The sequence below is a fragment of the Callionymus lyra genome, chromosome 5, assembly GCF_982586985.1.
Source record: "Callionymus lyra chromosome 5, fCalLyr1.hap1.1, whole genome shotgun sequence".
Taxonomy (NCBI): Eukaryota; Metazoa; Chordata; class Actinopteri; order Syngnathiformes; family Callionymidae; genus Callionymus; species Callionymus lyra.
In genome coordinates, this window is record NC_141822.1 from 16,868,833 (window position 1) to 16,890,342 (window position 21,510).

The 21,510-nt window shown below is 37.8% G+C and overlaps 1 protein-coding gene across 2 annotated transcripts in view; it reads right to left on the reverse strand.

Annotated features, from left to right (window-relative positions):
• slc12a2 (solute carrier family 12 member 2) overlaps nt 1–18,993 on the reverse strand; it is a 44,307-nt gene extending 25,314 nt beyond the window's left edge. The window contains exons 1-4 of one of the 2 annotated variants that reach the window (XM_087791174.1): nt 18,083–18,993; nt 2,782–2,901; nt 2,080–2,155; nt 617–712 (exon numbers count right to left, since the gene is read on the reverse strand). In XM_087791174.1, coding sequence (XP_087647300.1) covers nt 617–712; nt 2,080–2,155; nt 2,782–2,901; nt 18,083–18,664 — 874 coding nt within the window. In that variant the 5' untranslated portion in view covers nt 18,665–18,993. The remainder of the gene's footprint in view (nt 1–616; nt 713–2,079; nt 2,156–2,781; nt 2,902–18,082) is intronic. The other variant, XM_087791173.1, reaches the window with a different exon arrangement.
• Nucleotides 18,994–21,510: the final 2,517 nt, after the last annotated feature.

Genomic DNA, 21,510 nt, shown 5'->3' on the forward strand with positions numbered 1-21,510 from the left:
TTTTTTTACACATGCATGCATTTGTCTAAGTCGGTCCATCTTTGAATGCACTAAAAAGTAATAACATAAACACACACAAACTTGCAAACTTAATACCCAATGAATCCCCCTCAACATATTCAATGAGAAAATACATATTTGTGCTTTATGTTTTGCTTTCACTTCCTTCAGGCACTAATAAATACAGAAATATAAAAAGACTGATTAAAAAAAAAACACTAAAATAATTATGAGAAGATCCTATTTTACAGATTGGATGTGGTGTACATTCTTAACCACATAAATAGCTATAAAAATCCAAGTTAATGTGTACACATTACCAAAGAAAAACTTTTAAAAACTTTCCTAACTTTCCTTGCAAGTTATATTTAGACCAGAAGTGATCAATATGTTGTCCTTGATCTACCAGTCGACCAATGGTAGCGTGTGTACGTCATAAACAATTTTAGACCGTAAACATGAGTCAGTCTGAGCGTGTTTAGGCTTTGCAGACTTCATGATGCACAACTGGGATACACACCATGTCCAAACTCTTCTGATGATAAAAACAAGATGTGAGTCACATCAATGAGTCACACTCGCCCTTTTGATCGTGCCTCAAGAAGCATAGCTTTACCTCCTCGTACGAATCCGTTGGTGGCGATGGCTGAGGTGGAGAGGCCGGTGATGGTCGTCACTACGGTGGCCATGGCAACAATTAAACAGGAGAGAGCTGCAGAGGACAAGACAGTATTAATCACCACGACCTCCTCGCCCATGTTCAGGGTCTTTTCTAATGAAGATGGCGTACTATGAACTCCGGTAACTGCAGTTAGCGTCGCCAACATGCGTCACCCTGTGGCAATATTTCACATTTAAGTGCGAGCTGAGGCTCTAAGAAGTTGAGTGCAAATTGACAGAATGTTGTACACAAGTCTGAAATGAGCAGCAGGTGGGCACCAATGTGTCGATAAATATGGAGGCTGAACGACACGCAGGACTCTGATGACAGAATGTGGCAGTCGTGTGTCATTTCTGTCACTCTCAAACGAGATGTGATGCGTTAATCTGCGTAGATTTATTTTAAATGATATGGTGGATGTTTTTATTTGTTTTTCCCCGAAAATATATGCATTAAATTTCCTTTTCATGAATATTTTTTAAATCTTTAGTACCGTTTATTATCAGAATCGGACACTTTCATTGCCAGTGTTGTAAACACAACATAGGAATTGTTATAAAGAAATTAAAAATAGATGTTTAAATAAGACAAAATGTAAATTCATTTAATTCGCATATTATTTTTAAAAGCATAGGTGAACACATTCAAGACCAAAACTTTCTTGTACAACTTTCTCTATATAAATATTAAATTCTTAAATGTAAATTGCCTGAATGTGTTTTTGTTTAAAAATAAGTTGAATTTTATGTGCGTACAGAGACAATCTTATGCCAACAGCCCCAAAAACCCACACATTCCTCCACCAGTGGAAAGTGTGTTTGAAGGGGCCGAGATTGGTTAGGTATGTCTGGAGCAGGATATTAACTGAGAAGAAAAAAAAAATCAACAAGAATGTTCCTGTGTGACTGTAAGAATCCAGGCAAACCAGTAAGGCTACACTACCCCTCATTTGAATGAAGAACTTGCCAAATAAATCTTCATAAATAACTTCAACAGTCACTAAAGATGGCGACAAAGATCACTAGGTCAAAGTTTGAACTTCTAAAGCTTATGTTAGAGAAACAAGGCCACCGATTGTTTTCTAGTCATCTAAATTGTAGAAAAAAAGAATAATTTGAACTTTAAAAATGACTTTTTGAGCCGTTGTGGCTGAAAACTGAAATAAAAATGAGCTATTCCGCATCTAATTGTAAGCCATTTTTGTGTATAAACACCCAAGTTAAAGCCATCGAAATCAAAATCTTCTCATCAGACAGAAGGCTGAGTTGATACAAATATAGGTCTTGCAACATAAAAAGGCGAAGTCAGCAGATGCTTTCATCAGGTCTTTGTTCCTCTTAAGAAATGCGGTTGTTGCCTACTTAAACCAGAGAATTCAACATGCATGCAATTTAGAAAAAATACTTCTGCAAACTCACCAATTCCAGCTTGTCCGACAATCCATGACATGCGGATAAACAGCATAACACCCCAAATGTTCAGCATGCATCGCACCTGTAGAGGATGGACAGATGATGGAGGAGAGCTCAAGTGCAAATTAACCTGCCACAGCCTTTCAGAGGAAAAAAAACACACGGCAACGTTTACAGCGACAAGTACCACTAGAAAATAAAGTGTCATTGTCTCCAAGCCGGAAGAGAAGGTTTCCACAGTGTCTTGGAACAACAGCAGATTGCAAACTAGCTGGGCCACCATGACCTTGGAAACCCGCAGAGAGCTTAGAATACATTTCTGCGGATGTTTCACCCAAGACTAAGGTTTCAATAACGGCTCTGAGGAATTCATTGTGTTGAAGAAGAGAAGGATCGAGGAAGAACACTTGCTTTCTTATCTCTGTGTTGTAGATGTTATTCACCAAGAATCCATACAAGCTCTTGAGAATTCAAGTCTTTAAAGACATCAAGATCCATTTTAAACTATCAAATACTAGGCAAAAATACACTCAATGGCAAAACTGTTTAATTTGCTGCTCTCTTTTTGGACTTGAAGTTCTAAAGGATGAAATAAGGCTTTTGGTTTAGACAGTATTACTTCCTTCTCTCTAAAATGTGTACATTAATTGAAGGTTACCATTACTTTTCCAACAATAGGCTACATATGTGAATTCATTTATCACTTACCAACACTCCCTTAATCCAACCGAACTTCACCACTCCTTTGGAATCGGCCGCCTCTTTTGCCGCAGCCTCCTCAGCTGGGGTCAGCTCATCACCGTTCGCAAAACCATCTTCAAATGGCTCCTAGATGCAAGAAGGCAAAGGTCAATAAATGCTATATTTACACTTTGGTTTTCAAATAACACCGCACAGGACAAAATAAGAAAAAAAAGGATTCAAAACATGTTGAGTGCATATGAAACCACCAGACTACTTATTATGTCATCTATATTTTCAACATCGTGGTTAACACACTTCCTCAGTACCACACTACGGTTGTATATTTTTCAACCTTCTCCTTAGAGACTAAAAGACAGGAAGCTTCCCTCCTGTGCAAACACAATGTTATGACGTCAGTGCCCCCGACTGTCCAAATTTACCGCTCCACTTTACAGTTCATTTAATGACCTCCTAATAACCAAAGAACATCTTTCAGTGTGTGTCCCTCCCACAGGCTTCTCAGTAAATGTCACAGTGATCTGTCTGGTATGTCATTTTATCTTGTAGGCTGTGGTTTTAACACAATGATGCAGGTCTAGGACAGGTCAAGGGTTCAGCGAAACTAATAAGGGTTTACACCAGAGGAGGGTTAAAAAGAGCAGCACAAGCATGCTTCACTGGAAATCTTAAGAGTGTGCTGTAACAAAGAAAAGCTGAAAGGACGTGAGAGGAAAAATGTGTTCACTGCACTGTAATAATCTGGTAGTTATCTCAGATGTCATTCTTCTGACATGAAAATCAATTCACGCATAACTTCTATCTGGGGATCCAGAGCAGGATTGTCAGATCGCAAGGTTGAAAATGAAGGGCTGCTACCAAAAGGAAAGAAATAAATAATAAGTAAAAAGTCTGAGCATGCTTAGTGACTTGATGCGATAATGAACTTTCCAGTTTCCAGCATCATTATAGGAAACGTATGCATCATTTATGAACGTATCATCTTTAACTTCGTGATTGATGGAAAATCGATTCATCTTCCAAAATCTTAATTGTCAACATTTAACGTTTCAAAACTTTACTGGGATGTCAGTGATATAAAAAAATAATCTTAAATACAAATTGTTTAGTTCAAGGTGCAAGTTAAAATTTGTTTTGATTGTAGTGGATAATTCTACGATTACATGTGGTTGATGTATACAAAACCAACATGTGTTCTATTAGTTTCAAATGGTTAAAATGTACTAAAACCAGATTAAAAAACAAGACGAGATTAAAATAAAAACATTCAATGAATACATTTAACAGGAAGATACATTTTTATTAATCTCACCTACTTTATCTAACAACTTCTTCCTCGCCTCAGATCACATGAGAGCACAATTTGTTCACTTCAAACAGTCTAATCCGAAAAGCTTCTAAGGTTTTTAATCCGACAGTTACAAGTGACTAAAGAACAAAATAGTTGAACAAAAAAGAAACTGAATAGACTATTGAATTACAATTGTACAGAAGGATTTTAGTGTGAAAGTGTATCAAGTATATTTCATAAAAGATAAATGGATAAGGTGAGAGGGAAGGTGAAAGTATCCGACTGAACAGGAAACATCAATTATTGAAATGATGACTGACGCATGGAGCTGCAGGACAAAAATATAATCACCTTTCTGTCAACTTCAACTGTCTCTGGTCCATCTTCTGATATGAATAATAATGTACAATAACTTGCTACAAGCCAGATAATATCTGGGCTACGAATGAGAAAGATTTCTTATGAATAAGTGCAATACAAAATCACCTGAGTCACCTTCTAAAAAAGGAATACTTTCAACAGAAATTTGAGGGGAGTTACAAATTGTTTTCAATGTTCTGAAGTTCATCTTACAGCATGCATCACAGGCCACTGGTGTCTAGATGCTGAAGGCACCCACAGCTGTACATAAGCACAGACAAAATTTGGGTTCCACATGAAATCAATTAACTTCTAAGATGTCCCAAACTCCTGATGTTTCGCAGCAAGCAAGCACCATTTGTTCTTGCTGTAGCAGAAGCATGTGATGCATCACCCAATTTGTGACCGATGGTGTTACGCAACAGTGAAATCCGGGGCTGCTGTCCGTGCACAGCATTAAGGTCAACAATCAGGTTTCTCTGCGATCGAGAACTTGGATTTTTCTACTCTCATTGCTCCTTGTCAGCCTTTGGTATCCTCTGTTGGTATAACTTATAGTGCCACAGCACAGTTTGTACAGCAACTCCCAACAGTCTTCGCGGTCGTGATCGATACTTTTACCACATCATAAAAAAACCTACTATTTTACTCATTCATATTGAACAAAATGACAATTAAAATCCCTCAATCTTTGAACAAAGCTCAATTCGCCACACTGAACAGTGCAGACGAAACAGGATGAATTAGTGAACATTATCTACATGGCTGAAGCGACACAAAAGCTAGCTTTGCACAACAAAGACCGAGTATTGAGAGATTGGCAAGGCAGTACAAACTAAACCACGAATTGCCATGAAGTGCACATTTACCTAGAAAAAAAAAAAGTGACATCAATTAAAGTTCGTGAGAAGGCTCTTTGAAATGTTTTGTTGAAGTGGTTGTTCGGTCAGAAAGAAACAGTAGCGGAGTATTAATGAACTTGAGGTGACAATACAACTTGTAAATCATCCTCCCGAGATCACGAAGAACCAGACGGAAAGTAAAAACACTTGACAGCCAGCAAAGATGTTGATCTGATTTTATTTTTGGCTGTGTGAAATGTAGCCGCCTTAAACAAAGCAACCATTGATAGACAATTAGACAACATGTTTAGGATAACAACTTTGAACAAAAGATTAATTATAAGTCCAAACAGAATATTACTCTGAACTAATTTCAGGGGAAATTGCCCTAGATGAGAAAGGCAAAGTCTGATAATAGAAAGATAATTCATTTTAAAATAGTCACCACAAACGTGATCAAAAATAATTAAACATGCGACTTGTTGTAGAGCTGGGTATCAATTGTTAATGTTTAATAACAGTACTGATCACGATACCTTTTTTTCTAAGAAGGTTCCTGAAGGATACTTTTTTAAATGCCAATTTAAAAAAGAAATGTTATAACAGAAGGAAAATAACATTAAACATATCTCGAGTTTCCTTTTCCAGCTTTGGTAAATGTCCTTTTGCCCTTTTCTTTCTAATAAAAACAATTTCCAGTGCAAAAGAACACTTGCTACTAACTGACAAATTAATCAAATGTTTACCGCCTTGTTCATTGATTCGTTTTATCTTAAAAGAGATCCTAACATTATCAAGTTTTGGTCAAACGGGGGTAAAGAAACTTGGCCTTAAAAGACAAAGGATGTTTCCGATACTACCGAAGCATTTCAGGTGTTGCCACAAAAGAAGACATTCCATACCCAGCCTTAGACATGTTTTGAATTAAAGCCAAGTACTGAAACGGTGGAATTTTCTACTCAATCTCAAAAATGCTGTGACCTTCTGCCTTCACAGAGGCTTTGTATGACTTGTAAAAATATTGATGAAATCTCTGGAACATTCAGTCCAATAAAGATATAAAATTTCACTGCGACTAGATGCGTCTTTCCGGCGAAGGGGATACAATTCCAGGCACACCGTGATGAAGATACTATCAAATGTCTGGTGAAGCCGTCATATCGGCATTGTTATGACCTCCCAACAACTCCTGGGCTAGGTTTCTTTGTCCAACAGAAACGTTCCAAGTTGCACTCTGACAATTGTCCGTTTATGGATAGAAGTTGAACTGAACGCCGGCTAAAGTAAGCACTACAAGCAGATAAAGTGTCTCTGGATGTTAATGGCGTTAATATTCTAGAGGACAAAGGCTAATACTTTCTAAATTAAGCTTGCCATGTTGTAAAATAACTAAACATAAAGAATATGGCCTTTAGTTATTGAATACATATTTAGGTTCTCAAATACCAAATTAAGCAAGAAACCAAAATAATGCTTAAATGAAAAATGTATCGTCAAGGTTTTCCACAGCCATGTGCTACAATACTACTCAAAATTAGCTGATGCCAATTCCGGTCCATCCTTATTATAACAGTTTACAAAATGATAAAAAAAAATCTGTAACCATTGTTCTCCAATAAATACTTGAATGTTTTAGAAGTGTCCAATCATGTTTCATATAGTTAAAGCACACGGTATTGATACTAATGGCTTTATTCAAGGTTTAATTACTTCACTGCTAGAAACCAAGCATCAAGGGTTCACACAAAAAATGGCATTCATCAACAGACGCCATTTACGGGTTTAAATGAAACATTATCAAGTCGAACCCAGCTTAAATGTCCCGATGAATGCGCCACATTCTATCAGCAGGTCTTTGTGTACATAATTACTTCGGTGGTCTGGAAAACAACTTAACCGGCAATTCAAATCAAACAGACTAAATTGGGTGCACATCCTGTCTGTCTGGGTACACACATGTGCAGAGTTGTAAACATGTACACAAATGACGTTCGACTCGTTTTCCATGACGCCGAGAGAAAAAGGATGTTGATTTGACAGGGTTCCAGATGCATTCAAGAAGTTTCATAACATTAAAGGATTTAATTTCACCAACAAATACAGTTAAAACAATCCTAAAAAAACAAAACAAATCCCAGTCTGAGAAAGAATCCTTTACTTTCCACCAACAAGAAGTCTAGAGACAGGAATAACATTTTGGTTAACAAGTGTCATTCAAATTAGATTTATCTAGTAGCTCAAATTATCTAATGCTGATGTTATGTTGTTAAGTCCCACTCAAACATTCCCTCAGTGTCTCAACAGAGAGTCAAGGAGGCCTTGTCCCCATCTACAAAACAACTGGTGAGCTGTACTGGTGGTCTCTTCCCCTTACTTGCAGCTTCTTTTTTTTCTTAAATGATTAAAGATGGATCTTACAAAATGAACATTTGGAACTATGAGGAAGAACGGATGGCTACACAACCATTCCCCTGAAGCTTGATATGATTTCCTCTAGGATTACAGTCATGTTGGCTGGTGGCCCCCATGTGAAAAAACTTGTCAACGCTGACCCCTTGTTCCGTGACTCTATTCCCCAAGTGAAATAGTGATCGTGCGGACCAGTGGTGGTCCATCTGTCATGCAGGCTGGAGGACCGCAGGCAACAGGAAGCACGATTATGAAGGTCACACTTGTGTTCTTTCCCAACTCGGCATACGAGACGATGTTGTGGTTTTGCATAACCCTACATAAACTTTATTTATTCAGGTATCTGGTTTTACGCTTAGCCTCTTTTCAACTGTGAGCGAGTGACGATGAACATTCCTTCTTGGCACCTGTAAACGTCACCATGGTTTCTTGCGACTTCTCTTATTTAAAATGAAAAAACAAAATATTGTTGGTTTGAATTTTTTTATCCCGTTTTGTCAGAAGTGTTGTGATCTGGACCATCATGGCCTCAGGCCAGTGTACGTCCATTATTGTTAAACCCAGACACGTCGAGTTTAGTCAATTTCTGTTCTGCAAATGACTGTCCATCTGTCAGGAGATACGGATCTTCTCACTGGTGCTGCAGCTCACTGAAGGCAGTTCGCCATTCAAACGTCATTTATAAATGAGAACACTTCAGACTGAAATTGGTACCAGAGGGGTCCGTCTGATCTGCTGGGTTGACACCGCTGGTGTAGCAGGACATCAGTCTCACTTGACTTGAAGTGATTAAACCCTTTTGTTTTACCCCAGAGAAGAACTCCAACATAGAGCTGATTAAATTGAGCAATACACACATTATTTATTCCCTATAGTTTTGTTTTTTTTAAACATCGATAATCACCTACACTTTTTTTTTTTAGATCAGTTATCAAGGTCATTTCACAACAAAATAAAGATTTGAATATGGTATCCAGAGATATTTTATTGAAGAAGAAAGGTGTACAACTTTTAAATAACCAAAATATTGATCTCATTAAATGGTATACTCACTAAAAAGGGCATAATTGAAAATTCAGTCTTGGCAAAAAAATTGAAAACTTTTACATTAGATTTTCTTTATGTTAAAATGCACTAAACATGGATTAAACCAATATTCCACATTTCAAAAGTAAAAGCAGGTCTACATCACAGGGATCAATCATCAAGTACCATCACACCATTTAGCAACTTAAACCAGTTACATCAGAACATAATTTATTTTATTTAACATTGAATGCCAATGATTACCGCCATGTATTTTTCCACATATACAAAAACTGACGTGGAAATGTGATGGACTCAGTAAAAGGGGGTGGTAGTTCTATTTCTGAATCCAGACATCATCTGACGCACGAAAACTTGGAGATATGAGAGAAGATCGGTTTTCAGCAACAACAAAAAAGTCCCAACTCCCACACGTGGAACTTTACAGGCTGCGGCAAAACAGTGTCTGTGTGAGAGTATAGATGTGAGAGTGTGTGTGTGTGTGTGTGTGAGTGTTATAACAGCTGTAAAGCAACCAGCGACACTCAATGCTGAGACAAAAGGGGATTCGCTCTACGGTTAGAGGCCACACCAGAAGCAAAGGGCGTCCTTTACTTCCTGTTTCTGTGTACAAACTGTAGTGGGGCAAACAAAGAAAAAGGGGTAGCCAAGGTAAAATAAAAAAGGGGGGAGATTTGTAAAAGACAGTTACAAAAAAGCGACACACGCAGAGGTTCCATTGTGCACGATGACCTCACAGCATATCCTGTGTAAAAGTCAGGAATGCTGTGACAGCTGAAGCTCACCGTTATCCAGGAAAAGGAACTCGAGTAAAACAGCCGGCAGCCATGTTTCATTGAAGTAGAATAAACTCTTATGTTATCAGTCCAAATATTGTTCTATTTACACACTCACAAAAACCTACACTTTTCTTCAGAACATAACATGTGCATGTTTGTAGTGATTTCTAATTTTTTTAAGATTAATTTGGACTAGATTATTTCTTATTACGTTCACTTGATAAGAATTTAAAATGAAATAACGCTGAGGACGAATCCTTAATATGGTGGAACTCAGATTCTACACTTGCATGTACAGTTGTATGGGGAACCAAATTAAAGCTTAAAAAGTCTTATCTCTCAACTCTGTACTCAAGATGGGACAAATCTGTGTTTACAGCCGTCAGCCTAAATCCTAAGATATACACAATCTTAAACCCAAATCGGAACAAAGCAGTATTAGAGGAAACGGCCCATTTAGATCGTCAGTGAGCCATGCAGTTAATCCACAGGCTCAAGGCAGACGCACATGTGCCCCTTAAACTGGAGACAACAGTGTGTAACCTGACAGAGTAATAGCATATAAATGACCCGCGTAGATCTACATGTGTTTGCCTTCAAGTTAGAGATGCAAGAGCCAAGAAATAAATCAACAGGAATTAAGGGCACACTCATGCAAACTATCCACACAATAACCATAGTGTATGAGGAGCAGAGACGCTGTGTCGTTTAACAATATTCTCAAATCCAAAACACAAATCTCAAGGTCAAAGTAGTAAAATTGGAAACTTGGAAAGGAGGACGGAAAATAAATCTCACTATGATTCAGGATTTATTACGTCATTTATAAATTGGCAGACAGAAGTTCTGTTCAGTTTCCAATATTCATGTCTTTTTGTTACTCGATAAATCATAATCTGCACATGACCGTGTGTGTAGTAGTGAATGTGTGTGCACAGGTTTGGGTCTTCAAGGACAGGTTCAAGGACAGGACATCTGTGGTAAGACACAAGCATCATTTGGAAACAAACAAAATAATGAAAAGGATCAAGTTAAAGATACACAACAACCACTGATCAATTTCCCATCAACGTTTAAACCAGAGAAGATCACAGTGAAACCATGATGCTCTTTACTTTCAACTCTTTTGAATGGAAATGTTTCGATGGCGCCACGCTGGCGGGTCGCATCAATATTTAAGCACATCTCAGTTCTGCTTGGCTGCTCAGGAATGGACAAATGTAGCATGTCACCCTTTCCTCTCTGGTCCGTCAATAAAGACCGGCAGCGCATGGTGACTCGGGCAGACCAAGAGGCCAACAAGGGATGTCCACTTAAAACACTGCTAACACCATCATAAGTTAACAGAATCAGAAAAAATCCCAATAAACCTCTTCAATCTTCATGAAAGTAGACTAGTGCGACCATTAGGTTGATTCCACTGCCGGAGTGAAATGACAGCAGCACTGGAGGATATATTGATCAGTGTGTGGGCTGCGATGGCAACCATCCATGGGTACAGCGGAATTTCCAATCCAAATGAATGCCGAAGAGCGGAATGGAAAAAAGACGAAAAAAACAGGGTCACCATGACCTTTAAAAGCAGCACAGATCCTCTAGATTTCGACACACATATTGAACCAGACACTGCAGTATTAGAGGGGATGTAGCAGCTCATTAAAAGCTATCAGTTGATCCTGCGTATCTGCTGGCAAGACTAATTTGGACTCGATGAAATATGCTCGACTCCTGATCCGACTGTAAAAGACACATGCTACCGAGACTTGACGTGATATTTCTCAAAGACACAATAAGAGCTCTATAGTTCAGCGCGTGGCCTTGAGAAGTCATGCGTGGACTTTTCATCACAAACTACTTTGTTAGCTTGATGGACATATGGCTGATGAGGTACTCCCAAGATCAAGATCATTGAAAGATTACATCTATTTCTCATTTTATAATGTAACACACAAAGAATCATAATAAAAAGGACATGCAGAGCTAATCTAGTTCTGGAACTATCATGAGGTGTTGTTATAGTTCGAGAAAAACAAGAAGCAAACATGATAAATAGAATTTTAGTGGTGTATTGGCAATAACTTGGTATTACGATATGACGATACAGAGGCAACAATACGATTTATATCCGATACTGTAGGAACAAGAATTTATTTAAGTATTGTTCCAGGACAGGAAAGTTTAAAGACCACCTGACTCTCGACAAACTTCTTTAATTTGTTTCGAAATCACATAAGGACGGTTTAAATCAACAACAAATTTAAAGAAATGCTGTGAATATTTACATGTTCATTGTGAATTTAAAAAAGAATAAATAAACTGTGTATAGTTTGTTTTTTTTCCTAATTTATTTTTAAGTTTATTGAAATATAAACCATTAAAGAACTATTAAATACATTATAATTTGAAAAGTGTGTTGTTAAATATCCATACAGTATTGGGAAAATAAATAAATAAAAGATCATTCACTGTATCGATTGCTTTCTCACAAATCTAGTAACAAAGCAGGCGATACGCCAGTAGACGAAGATTTTCCCTTTCATTTAGACAAAATAATAAATCTTGACACGGTTTGACTCAGGGTGAACTACTTGTTACCTCATCTGTATTGATCTGGATCCATCCATCACTTATGTAGAAGAAGAAGTCAAATGACTCAGCTAAAGAGCTCGAGTGCAGGAAAACATTCTGACCCACAACACCTGCATCAACTAAAGTGCTCAGAGTTTAGCACATGTTCCCCCAAAATGTTTACACCTCGCAGCAGCGCAAGAAATGCATTTTTTGAGATTAATTTACAACTGTACTTTTCTATTGTTAGGAGACTAAATATGGGGTCTTTGGGAAAGTTCGATCAGAAAACAGAATGCCCAATAAAATAGGGATTTTCCAAATGATGATAATGGTGAGAGGGTTGCATAAAAGTGTCGTAACATGGACAAAAGGACAGAAAGAATAAAACAATAAACAGAGTTAAGTATTCTCAAACATTGCAATATGATACTGAAAAGTAGAGGAAATCAATGAAAACATTGAGGACCAGAATGTGGAAGCTCTTTTGATTTAAGTTCATTTTTGATAAGAAGAGCATATAAAATAAGAGCATACAACATAAATAATATATATATATATATATATATATATATATATATACATTATTGATGAACACATAAAACTTTTTTTTTTTTTGTTTAAACGTGTGAGTGAATAGAAAAATGTAAAAATGTAAAAAATACTGTATAAAGTACTATTGAGTGCATGGTTTAGAGGAAAGCTTTAAGAGAAGAGTATGAACTTAAAACAAAATAAACATTTCTGATATTCCAATCTGGTATTTCGAGTTTATCATGGAGCTCACAGGACAAAGTGAGACAGGAAGTCGAATATAGCCTTGGGGTCTTAGTTACAATACAATACACGGCAACACATTTAAGCTTTATTCATCTATAAAAAAGAATTCCCTTCCGTGGACTTCAGCTTTAAGAATGATTAATTTAATTTAATTTTGTTTAGAGAAACATTGTTTACAGAGCGAGCAGACGACACCAGGAGTGATCTTGTTTTATCATCACAGCTCAGCAGAGCACTAGGATATTACACCAGAGTGTGTCATGAACACGATGACTCGTCACACCATTTCCAGCAGCAAACTATGAGTCATTGCAGATATTGTGCCTCATTAGACGTGAGAATCTCTTGATACTGATATCCCAATTCACACTAGATGTTTGAACAGTCACAAGAAGATTTTACGTTTATTATCCATCTTCACTCACCATGACAATTGTTTTTAACTGGATAAAAAGTATTATACGGTGATGCCAGCTGACAAAGGATTTTCATCAGCAACGCTTTTATTATCATTATTATTATCTGTTCACTTAGCAAATTATTTCCAGTATTAAAATATCACCAACATGTATTTGGCGTGGGATAAAAGTCAGTAATCTGAGCTCAAGGTTAGGCTTCTATTAGTTAGCATCAAGATAACCTGCTGTTTATCAACATTAATAGAAAACTACGAGACTGACCCAGAAGCAGATTAAATACCAGCTCAGACATTAGAATTTTTCAAGACATGCTACTATGTATTGGCAGGGAAAATGGCCCTGTTTTGATTCCAACCAAAACTGCAATTCCAAAACACAGAATGATCAAAAGCTGAAGAGGATGGCTTCCTTCCCATAATGCCTCCAAACAAAACTAGAATGTAGAGCCAAAACGTCATAAGCATTCAAGTAATTGTTTTGATACATGTATTGTTGTGCAAATCAGGGAAGAAAAGTGAACATTTGTTGCTCAGCTGCTGTTTCGGGTTGCCATGGTTCTGACTTAATAGACAACAAAGAGTTCTTCTCGGAAACATGAGGAACAAACTTTCAGCACAATGGGATGAATTTCCTTGAGGTGCATATTTTAAAGAGGATTTCAAAAGGGAAACTAATCCTTGTGGTATTCAACCACTGTGCCATATCTTGGAATGTTAACACGCGACCTTCCCTTGAATAGCCCGATATGGAAAAACATTCCTGTCCCTAAATGAAAACCATTCTAATGCGGTTCTAATGACATTGATACCACAAAACACTTCCAAAAGCAGCTGAAAAAAGGCATTTTAATGCACATTAATGAAATATCCTGACATTGACATCTATGTATTAATTTCAATCTCAACTAGTCCTTTAGATCAGTTTATTTGAATTTAACTTTATCTATTTTTTTAGACACGTTGGTTTTCATAATACAAACAGACGTATTTAGCTAAAATGTATTGTAGTTAATATTTTAAGTTAGCAATTAAACTGTTAAAGTGTGAGAGAAAGCATAGATTTAGCAATTCTCAAAGATCAAATCATTAAAAGGACAATTTGGTAAATTATTCTTCAAGCAAGCAGCTTTGTTAACCAACAAAGTGTGATGTCAATGATAGAAAAGATCTGAAAGGGTAAAGCTCTATCGCAACACAAGAAGGTTTTGAAAATACGAAGTTAAAAACAGTAGTTGACCAGACAAAGATCAATGCTGAAAAAGAGGTCAACAGAATGAGGAAATGATTAAGGTAAATACAGATAAAAAGAGCAAGAAACCTGCCACTAGACTGGATAAGCGCTAAACCGGGCGTTACAAGACAGATGCAAAGTCAAGAGGAATGGAATTTGACTAAAAGGCAGCATGCGGTTTAATTCCATACACGCTTGTAATGTGTGAAACTTTATGGAGGTCAAGTTAATAAAAAGTGGTTTTGGTGGCATTAAAAATAAGACTCTTTGTTACAGTCAAGTCTGTGTTTATCAGTGTACAATAAAGTTAGTCACTCAAACACTGAAAATCCATAAATTGGACAGTAAGATGTTTTCATACAATCTACAAAGAAAGGCACAACGAAATGTCAAGTTAGACTTCAAACAGTACATTGATTTGGTTCAGTTGTAGATGCAATCAATTGCTTCTTTATATTGATATGTAATAGGGTTTAATACATTTTAAGGTCAATCTGCTGCAGATAATACAATAATTGTTTAAGGCATTTTCCGTAAATAACACATAACACTCAAACCATTGCTTATGCAACAACATAAAAGGAGAAGTATGTCAAAAATTTAAATTTATTGTTAAAAAAAATTTAAAGCCTAGATCAGATCAGTGCTTTTCTAGAGACTGACTTTACGAATCATTTGAACACAATGAAAACAGTCACCAGGTACAACAACATTATTTCCCCGCTCTACCTAAGAGGTCACAACAATGAGGTACAGCTGCCTCAGAGAGCAACATTGGCTCGGAAGCAGCACGTGAGGATATATAGTTAGAAAGTGTGGCCACGTTCACTTGCTGAACTGGATGAATGTCTTCTATTCATAGAGGAGATGTTTACAATGCAGCTTCTGGAATCGCTCTGCTCTGAAGTTCACGACCAGAACAAGTCAATCAAGTGTGAGGTGAATCAGATCAGGGTTTTATTTTCTATTTTTGAATCATTCAAGTTCCAACAGTTTAAGGAAAATAAAAAACACGAATCACAAGAAATTTGATTTACATTGAATTTGCCGCTTTTGTCACATTCAAATAAATGATAAAGATTGAATTAAGGTACTATGAGTTATGATATAAAACAAAATAAAAATAATTTGTTAAACAACCTCTAAGCTAAGTACTTAAATTGACATTAATACAATTGGGATCACTTTACACACATTTGTTCTTCCCTTTCAACAACATATATATTCTTCATCATTTATTTAACATATTCGTTTTGCCTTAAAGCAAAGCTTGCACAGCTAAAAGTACAGGAGACATTATAATACTGACTCAGCAATGCATCATACCGGAAGTCCCGGCTCAATAAAATGCTTGGAGAAGAACTCATTAAACTAGAAACCATAAAATAATTCCTAACATGTCATAGTATTTGTGAACATTTCTGGGGGGAACATAGCTTAATGTAGAATTTATAAATGGTCAATTACTGTAATAAATAACAAATATGTCACTCTTAAAAAGTCTTATTATATTGTACAAATGTGGGTTTAGACAAGGGTATAATTTGCCATCAGGGGCATTTGCAAACTCTAATGTGAATCAGCGGAAATGCCAACGTGAGTATCGTCAGACCTCAGGCCAGCCAAGGTGACTGCAGGAAACTCCTGCTGCTGTATCCTTGGTGTCCTTCCACCTGAACTGAACAGACATTTCACAGAAAATAACATCCACCGACTTGGAACTTATCAGTCAAGAGAAAATACCAATGTCTGCCACGGAGGACAGCGAACTGAAAAACAACTCCCTTTTCACCTTGAAGGTCCACTGATAAAATAACTGAATACAACTCAACCGAATATAGACAAAGTTTAAAAATAATGAAGAGGAAGTATTTGCCCCTTTTTTGAGTATTAGATTTTTCTACTTTAAAACAATTGCGCTAGTACCAAAAAATGTAATCTATGGATTTTTCGGTTTTGTTTTTAGTGATTGAACGGTATTGATTAGCTTCTATTGAATATTGAAGATAAAAAAGTGCTTTATTGAACCATAAACTTGGTTTGAACCTGGTGTTCACTTTCACACCAACTAATTCTTTATCAGTACTAGTTACATTATCCTGGAGACTTGGATGATTTTACCTGTAACTGTAAGTATTGAATTTACTAGATCAATCTTCCCAAAATGTTAAATGATTCACATAGTCCAAGATTGTTGAGCATTTTTTTTCCCCAATCGATACAATCCAAGAACTTTATGATCAATCCTGCACCACAAAACAAAAACATCAGTGACAACACAATTTGTTGTGTTACAAAACTGTCTCAAATTGATGACACGGTTTGAAACCCCTCGAGCCGATGGTGAGGTTGTTTATTAGATCAAAGGCAGAGTTGTTTTTTTTGTTCTCTACTTTCCTTGCTTTTTTTTGCCTGCACAGCAGGTGACCTTGCATGGCCCTTGACGTTCTCGAATGGCCCTTGACATCGACATCTATGGTGAGACCAAAAAGTATTTTAAGCGGATGGTTCAGAACACTATATTGTAGTGTGTATTTGCGCTTTCTGGATATCTGCAGTGGTCGATCAGCTTCACGTTTGATCGTTCAATCTGAATAAGTGCCGGAGAACCCTTTATTCCCCGATCAACTGCATTCATCGCTATACAACAATACTGATCACGTAAGAACACGCGTCCCATTTTATCAAGAATATCAAAATTCTAGTACTGATCAAGTAAACAAGCCACAAACCTTTGGCAACATTTTCTAAGTTTTCACTCGACAAAACTCTCACGTAAAACATCTGAGGTGAGTAAAAAAATTCATTGGAATCCATATTATAATACACATTTTTCTGTGTGTTGGCCAAATATCTTTTAAATTAATTGATCCGCACATCAGTTTTTTGGACCCTCAAATTTCCAAGGTTGAAAAGAGTACGACCAGTTGTGTTTACTGAAATTTCACTTTCATGAATTAAATAATTACAAAAATACACTGTGCCTTTTGTTACAGTTTATTTAAACAACTTATAATTTTAAATTATTACATAATGAAACATCTTTGTTTAGAAAGCTTTTAAATAATAGTAAGTAAGTATTTTTTATTTATATAGCGCTTTTCTAGACCAGGGTCACAAAGCGCTTAAACAATCAATAAAGTATATACTTCAAGATAAAACTGATAACACAAATAGCAACCTTTTTTAAAATGTGGTCAAATATTAAGCTAATTATGACATTTTGAAAGTCGGATTCAACAAAAAGGTCACACCTTATATATAGGACTTAGTATTAAGGCGGTTGACCACAAAGTAGTACGTTTTCACCTGTTTTAATAATAAATGTATTAATATTTTTGACAGGGTAGTGATATTTATATCACTGGAATCGCCTTAACAAAACCTGTCATTCCTATAAATCGACGTCGACTTTTGATGACATCAACTGCAGGTAAAGAAAAACCATCTACTTGCTCATTTAAAGCACTTTTTAAAAGGACACAGGAGAGTGACTTCATAAACACCGCAGCCCTGCAGCGTGCAACACGCCACATGTACACACACGTATCACATGACCATGTGGTGGTTCTCCGGACTCACCTTGTCCAGCTCGTCGTGCAGCTCCGACAGGGTGGGTCTGATCAGCTTCTCCCCGAGAGGCGCCGCCGTCTGCCGGTAGAAGTCGATGTTGGGCACGGCGTCGATGGTGTTGTGGCCGAAAGTCCTCAGGTAGTAGGTGTTGGTGTGCGTGTCGTAGTGGTAGTGATGCTGGCCGCCCGTGGACGAGTGCAGGCTGGTCTCGCTCATCACCGTGTCCCCGTTCTGGAGCCCCTCGTTCGGCGCCTCCGGAGAGGCCGCGCCGTCGCCGCCGCTCGGGTCCGCGAAGTTGACAACTCGGAAGCGTCCTTTCGCCTCCTCGGCCCCCGAGTCGCCGGCTTCGTGCGAGACCACGTTGCTGGACGGGACGGTGGTGGCGGTGGACGCGTCGGAACTCGGGGACTTATCCGCCCCGGCCGCCGCCTCCGCCACCAGGTCCACTTGGAAGCGGCTCTGGCTGGGCGTCGGACCCGCCGGCCTCTGCCCCGCGTCAGGGGCGGCGAGGAGGTCGCCTTCGCCGGCGTGTTCGCTCTCCGCCGGCGGCGCGGCGGCGGCGGGGTCTGGGGAGGAGGATGGTGCTGACATGGCGCACACAAAAAGGGGGAACAGAAGACTCGGAGCTTGTCAAAAAAAATTAAAAATAAAAAACTATTGTGAGGAAGTTTTTCGGCGAGTCCAGCGACACGCGCGCGCGCTGCTCGCTAAAAAAAACAGCAGTAGCTTCGTTAGCTTCCTGCAAACATGAGTCTGCAAACTTTATGCTACACTCCGTCTCCGCGCCTAAAATCCTCCCCCCGAAAAAAAAAGGCTACTTTGACAGAGACGCGCCGCTTCTTTAGCTCCGGTCTTGTTTCCTGGTGTTCCGGGCTAGGATGCTGGTGTCGACCTTGCGTCAGCTCCTCCTAGACTCCCGGAGCTGCCCTCGCTGGTCATATACACACTGCAGTCGGCATCACTGGGAGGAGGAGGGAGGAGGAGGGAGGGGGGGGCTTGCGCGGACACGCGTCATCGCGAGATCTCGCCGCCCCGGCGTGTCTCAGCTCTTTCAGGGTCCGCGAGTATCGCGAGAGGACGTCATAGTTCCCGACAACAGTTGACGTTATGAGGCGCCTTTGAGGGAGGGGAGGGGGCGAGAGGGGGGCGCGACTGCAGCAGCAGCAGCGAGATGTTCTAGTGCGGCTTGTTGTGTTCGGTATCAGAACCGATTTGGACCGAGTCTTTGTCGATAACTACGGATTAAAGTGCTCGCTTCTGCTTGAATTGTGTAGGATTAAATGAGCCGGACCTGAAACACCAACATCTTTTTTACGTCTTGAATTCAAAGAAAAAAAGTCCTGTAATGAAGATGTTGAACTAAGTGACGTCTTATGCGTGAAGCTGTGTGACGTGACGATGATACAGTTTTTTTTTTGTCTGTTAAATAATTTTTTAAATAAAATATTATAATTGTAGTAGACGATTTACATCGAAGAGTTGTTACGCAATGTATTTCTGTGGAATTCTTAATCCTCGTATGTTTTCATGACCTCACGTTTAATTCTATAGATTTGTTTAGATATTGTTGTTTTTTTCAATAGAAAAAAAAGGTTCTTTAAATGGAATAAAAAGTTACTTCAATTGAAAAAAGTTTATTCATTAAAAAATATAAATAATCTACTTTTTTTACTCTTTTACTTTGTAATGAAAAAAAATGACTTGAATTGATTGAAGCAACTTATTTGGGATTGAATGATATTAACTTTTTTTTAAACTGAAAATATATTTTTTGATTTAAGTAACTTTTTTATTTGATTGAAGCAAATTTCTTTTTGATTGAAAATATTTTATGAATGGAAGTAATTTCGTATTTGAATGAAGCAACTTTTTTTAATTGAAAGTTTTTTTGATTGAAGGACCGTTTTTTTTAATTGAATAATAAAGAAACAAATCTAACTTTATATAATTCTTATAAGTCGGAAGAGCTTTTAGCCGAGAGGGTACTAACGTGGTTGTTTGGCGGGTGTGTTCAGAAGTGTGGTCTGTAAACTAATACAGGAAACATTACCATCGTGGAATCCCAGCCCTCTTTGACATGTTGAGACAAACTTCTGAAAAAGAAAACCAAAAACTTGGTAAACAGGTTTTAGGTTTCATAAATAACTTAAAATCTCATTTGCATCAACAAATTCGAGATCATAAAAATATAATAATCGTAAAAGCAGGATTTTAAAACTTGTGCATTATTAATCAAAATCATCAAATATTAATCAGTAGGAAATGTCTCTTAAAGCAAACCATGGGATCAATTGGGAACTTTTCTGAAGAACTTCAACGAATGGAATCGAATGCACACAATAAACATATTAAGTGAAATTACGAAGGCTGATCTCAATTGAATTCTGCCCAGTTGAGTGAGATTTAAAAGCGTTTAATGAATCCGCAGCCAAGCACATTAAGTAGCTGGGTGTGTCAATATGTCCTCTGGCCAAGTAAAGTTGCTTCGAACTGAATATAATGTGTAATTATGAATATCACGTCGTATAATGACTCATATATCCATCAATCTAATGTGTTGAACCTCAACATCCAGATTCCGTCTTTAGCTCTTCTCATTCTCACTCAGGGGGTGTTCGGAAGTTTCCACGATGACCCAGTTTCTACCCATTTGTGCAGTCGTGCTATTTTATCATCATATTAAAACAGTGGTTTTCCGGGGTCCAGTACCAGTCTGTGAGACATTTGTGACAGGGGCCAAGAAATAAAAAAATAAAATACTCTGAGCATGAAATAATAATAGCTGTAAATGTGTTTCATTCTAAAAAAAAACAACCCTTTTCTCTTATAAATAACGTTTGCACGTGTGTTGGCCTTTCGAAATGAGTAAAATCAAAACTCTTTAGAGACAGAAACCTTTGATTCAGGGTCTTCCATCCATGTAACTGAACGTCTCTAAAGGCTAGAAGACACACACGATCAAATACACATGGATTCAAACACATTTTTTTCTGACCAGTCCAGAGCTCTTGCTGACTCAGTGTTAAAGTAACATGTATTTTTTTCATGCACTTAATTGTAGTTTTATTGTGGTTAGTGCAATTTTGTTTTTACATATATATATTTTTTTGTACCACAATTGCTTATCACTGTTTAAGATATAATAACAGACATTATTTATGTCAACAACAATACAGATACTTTTCAATGAAGGTAAAACTGATGTTAAAGAAAGAGAGTTTTGATGAGAGTTTTCGGTGAAGATGACAGTTTGGTAAGTACAAAATTTGTTTGACGCTTGACTTTGACTGCTAAATTATTTTGTGCCCTTGACTTCGTGGCCTCGTCGGTTCATGTTGATCACGCCCCCCTGCTTGGGCAAAGTCCAGTGTGTCCCTTGGCCCAATGGAGGCTGGGACGTGGTCCAGGAATCTGAGTCAGGAGAGAAAGTGGAAGAT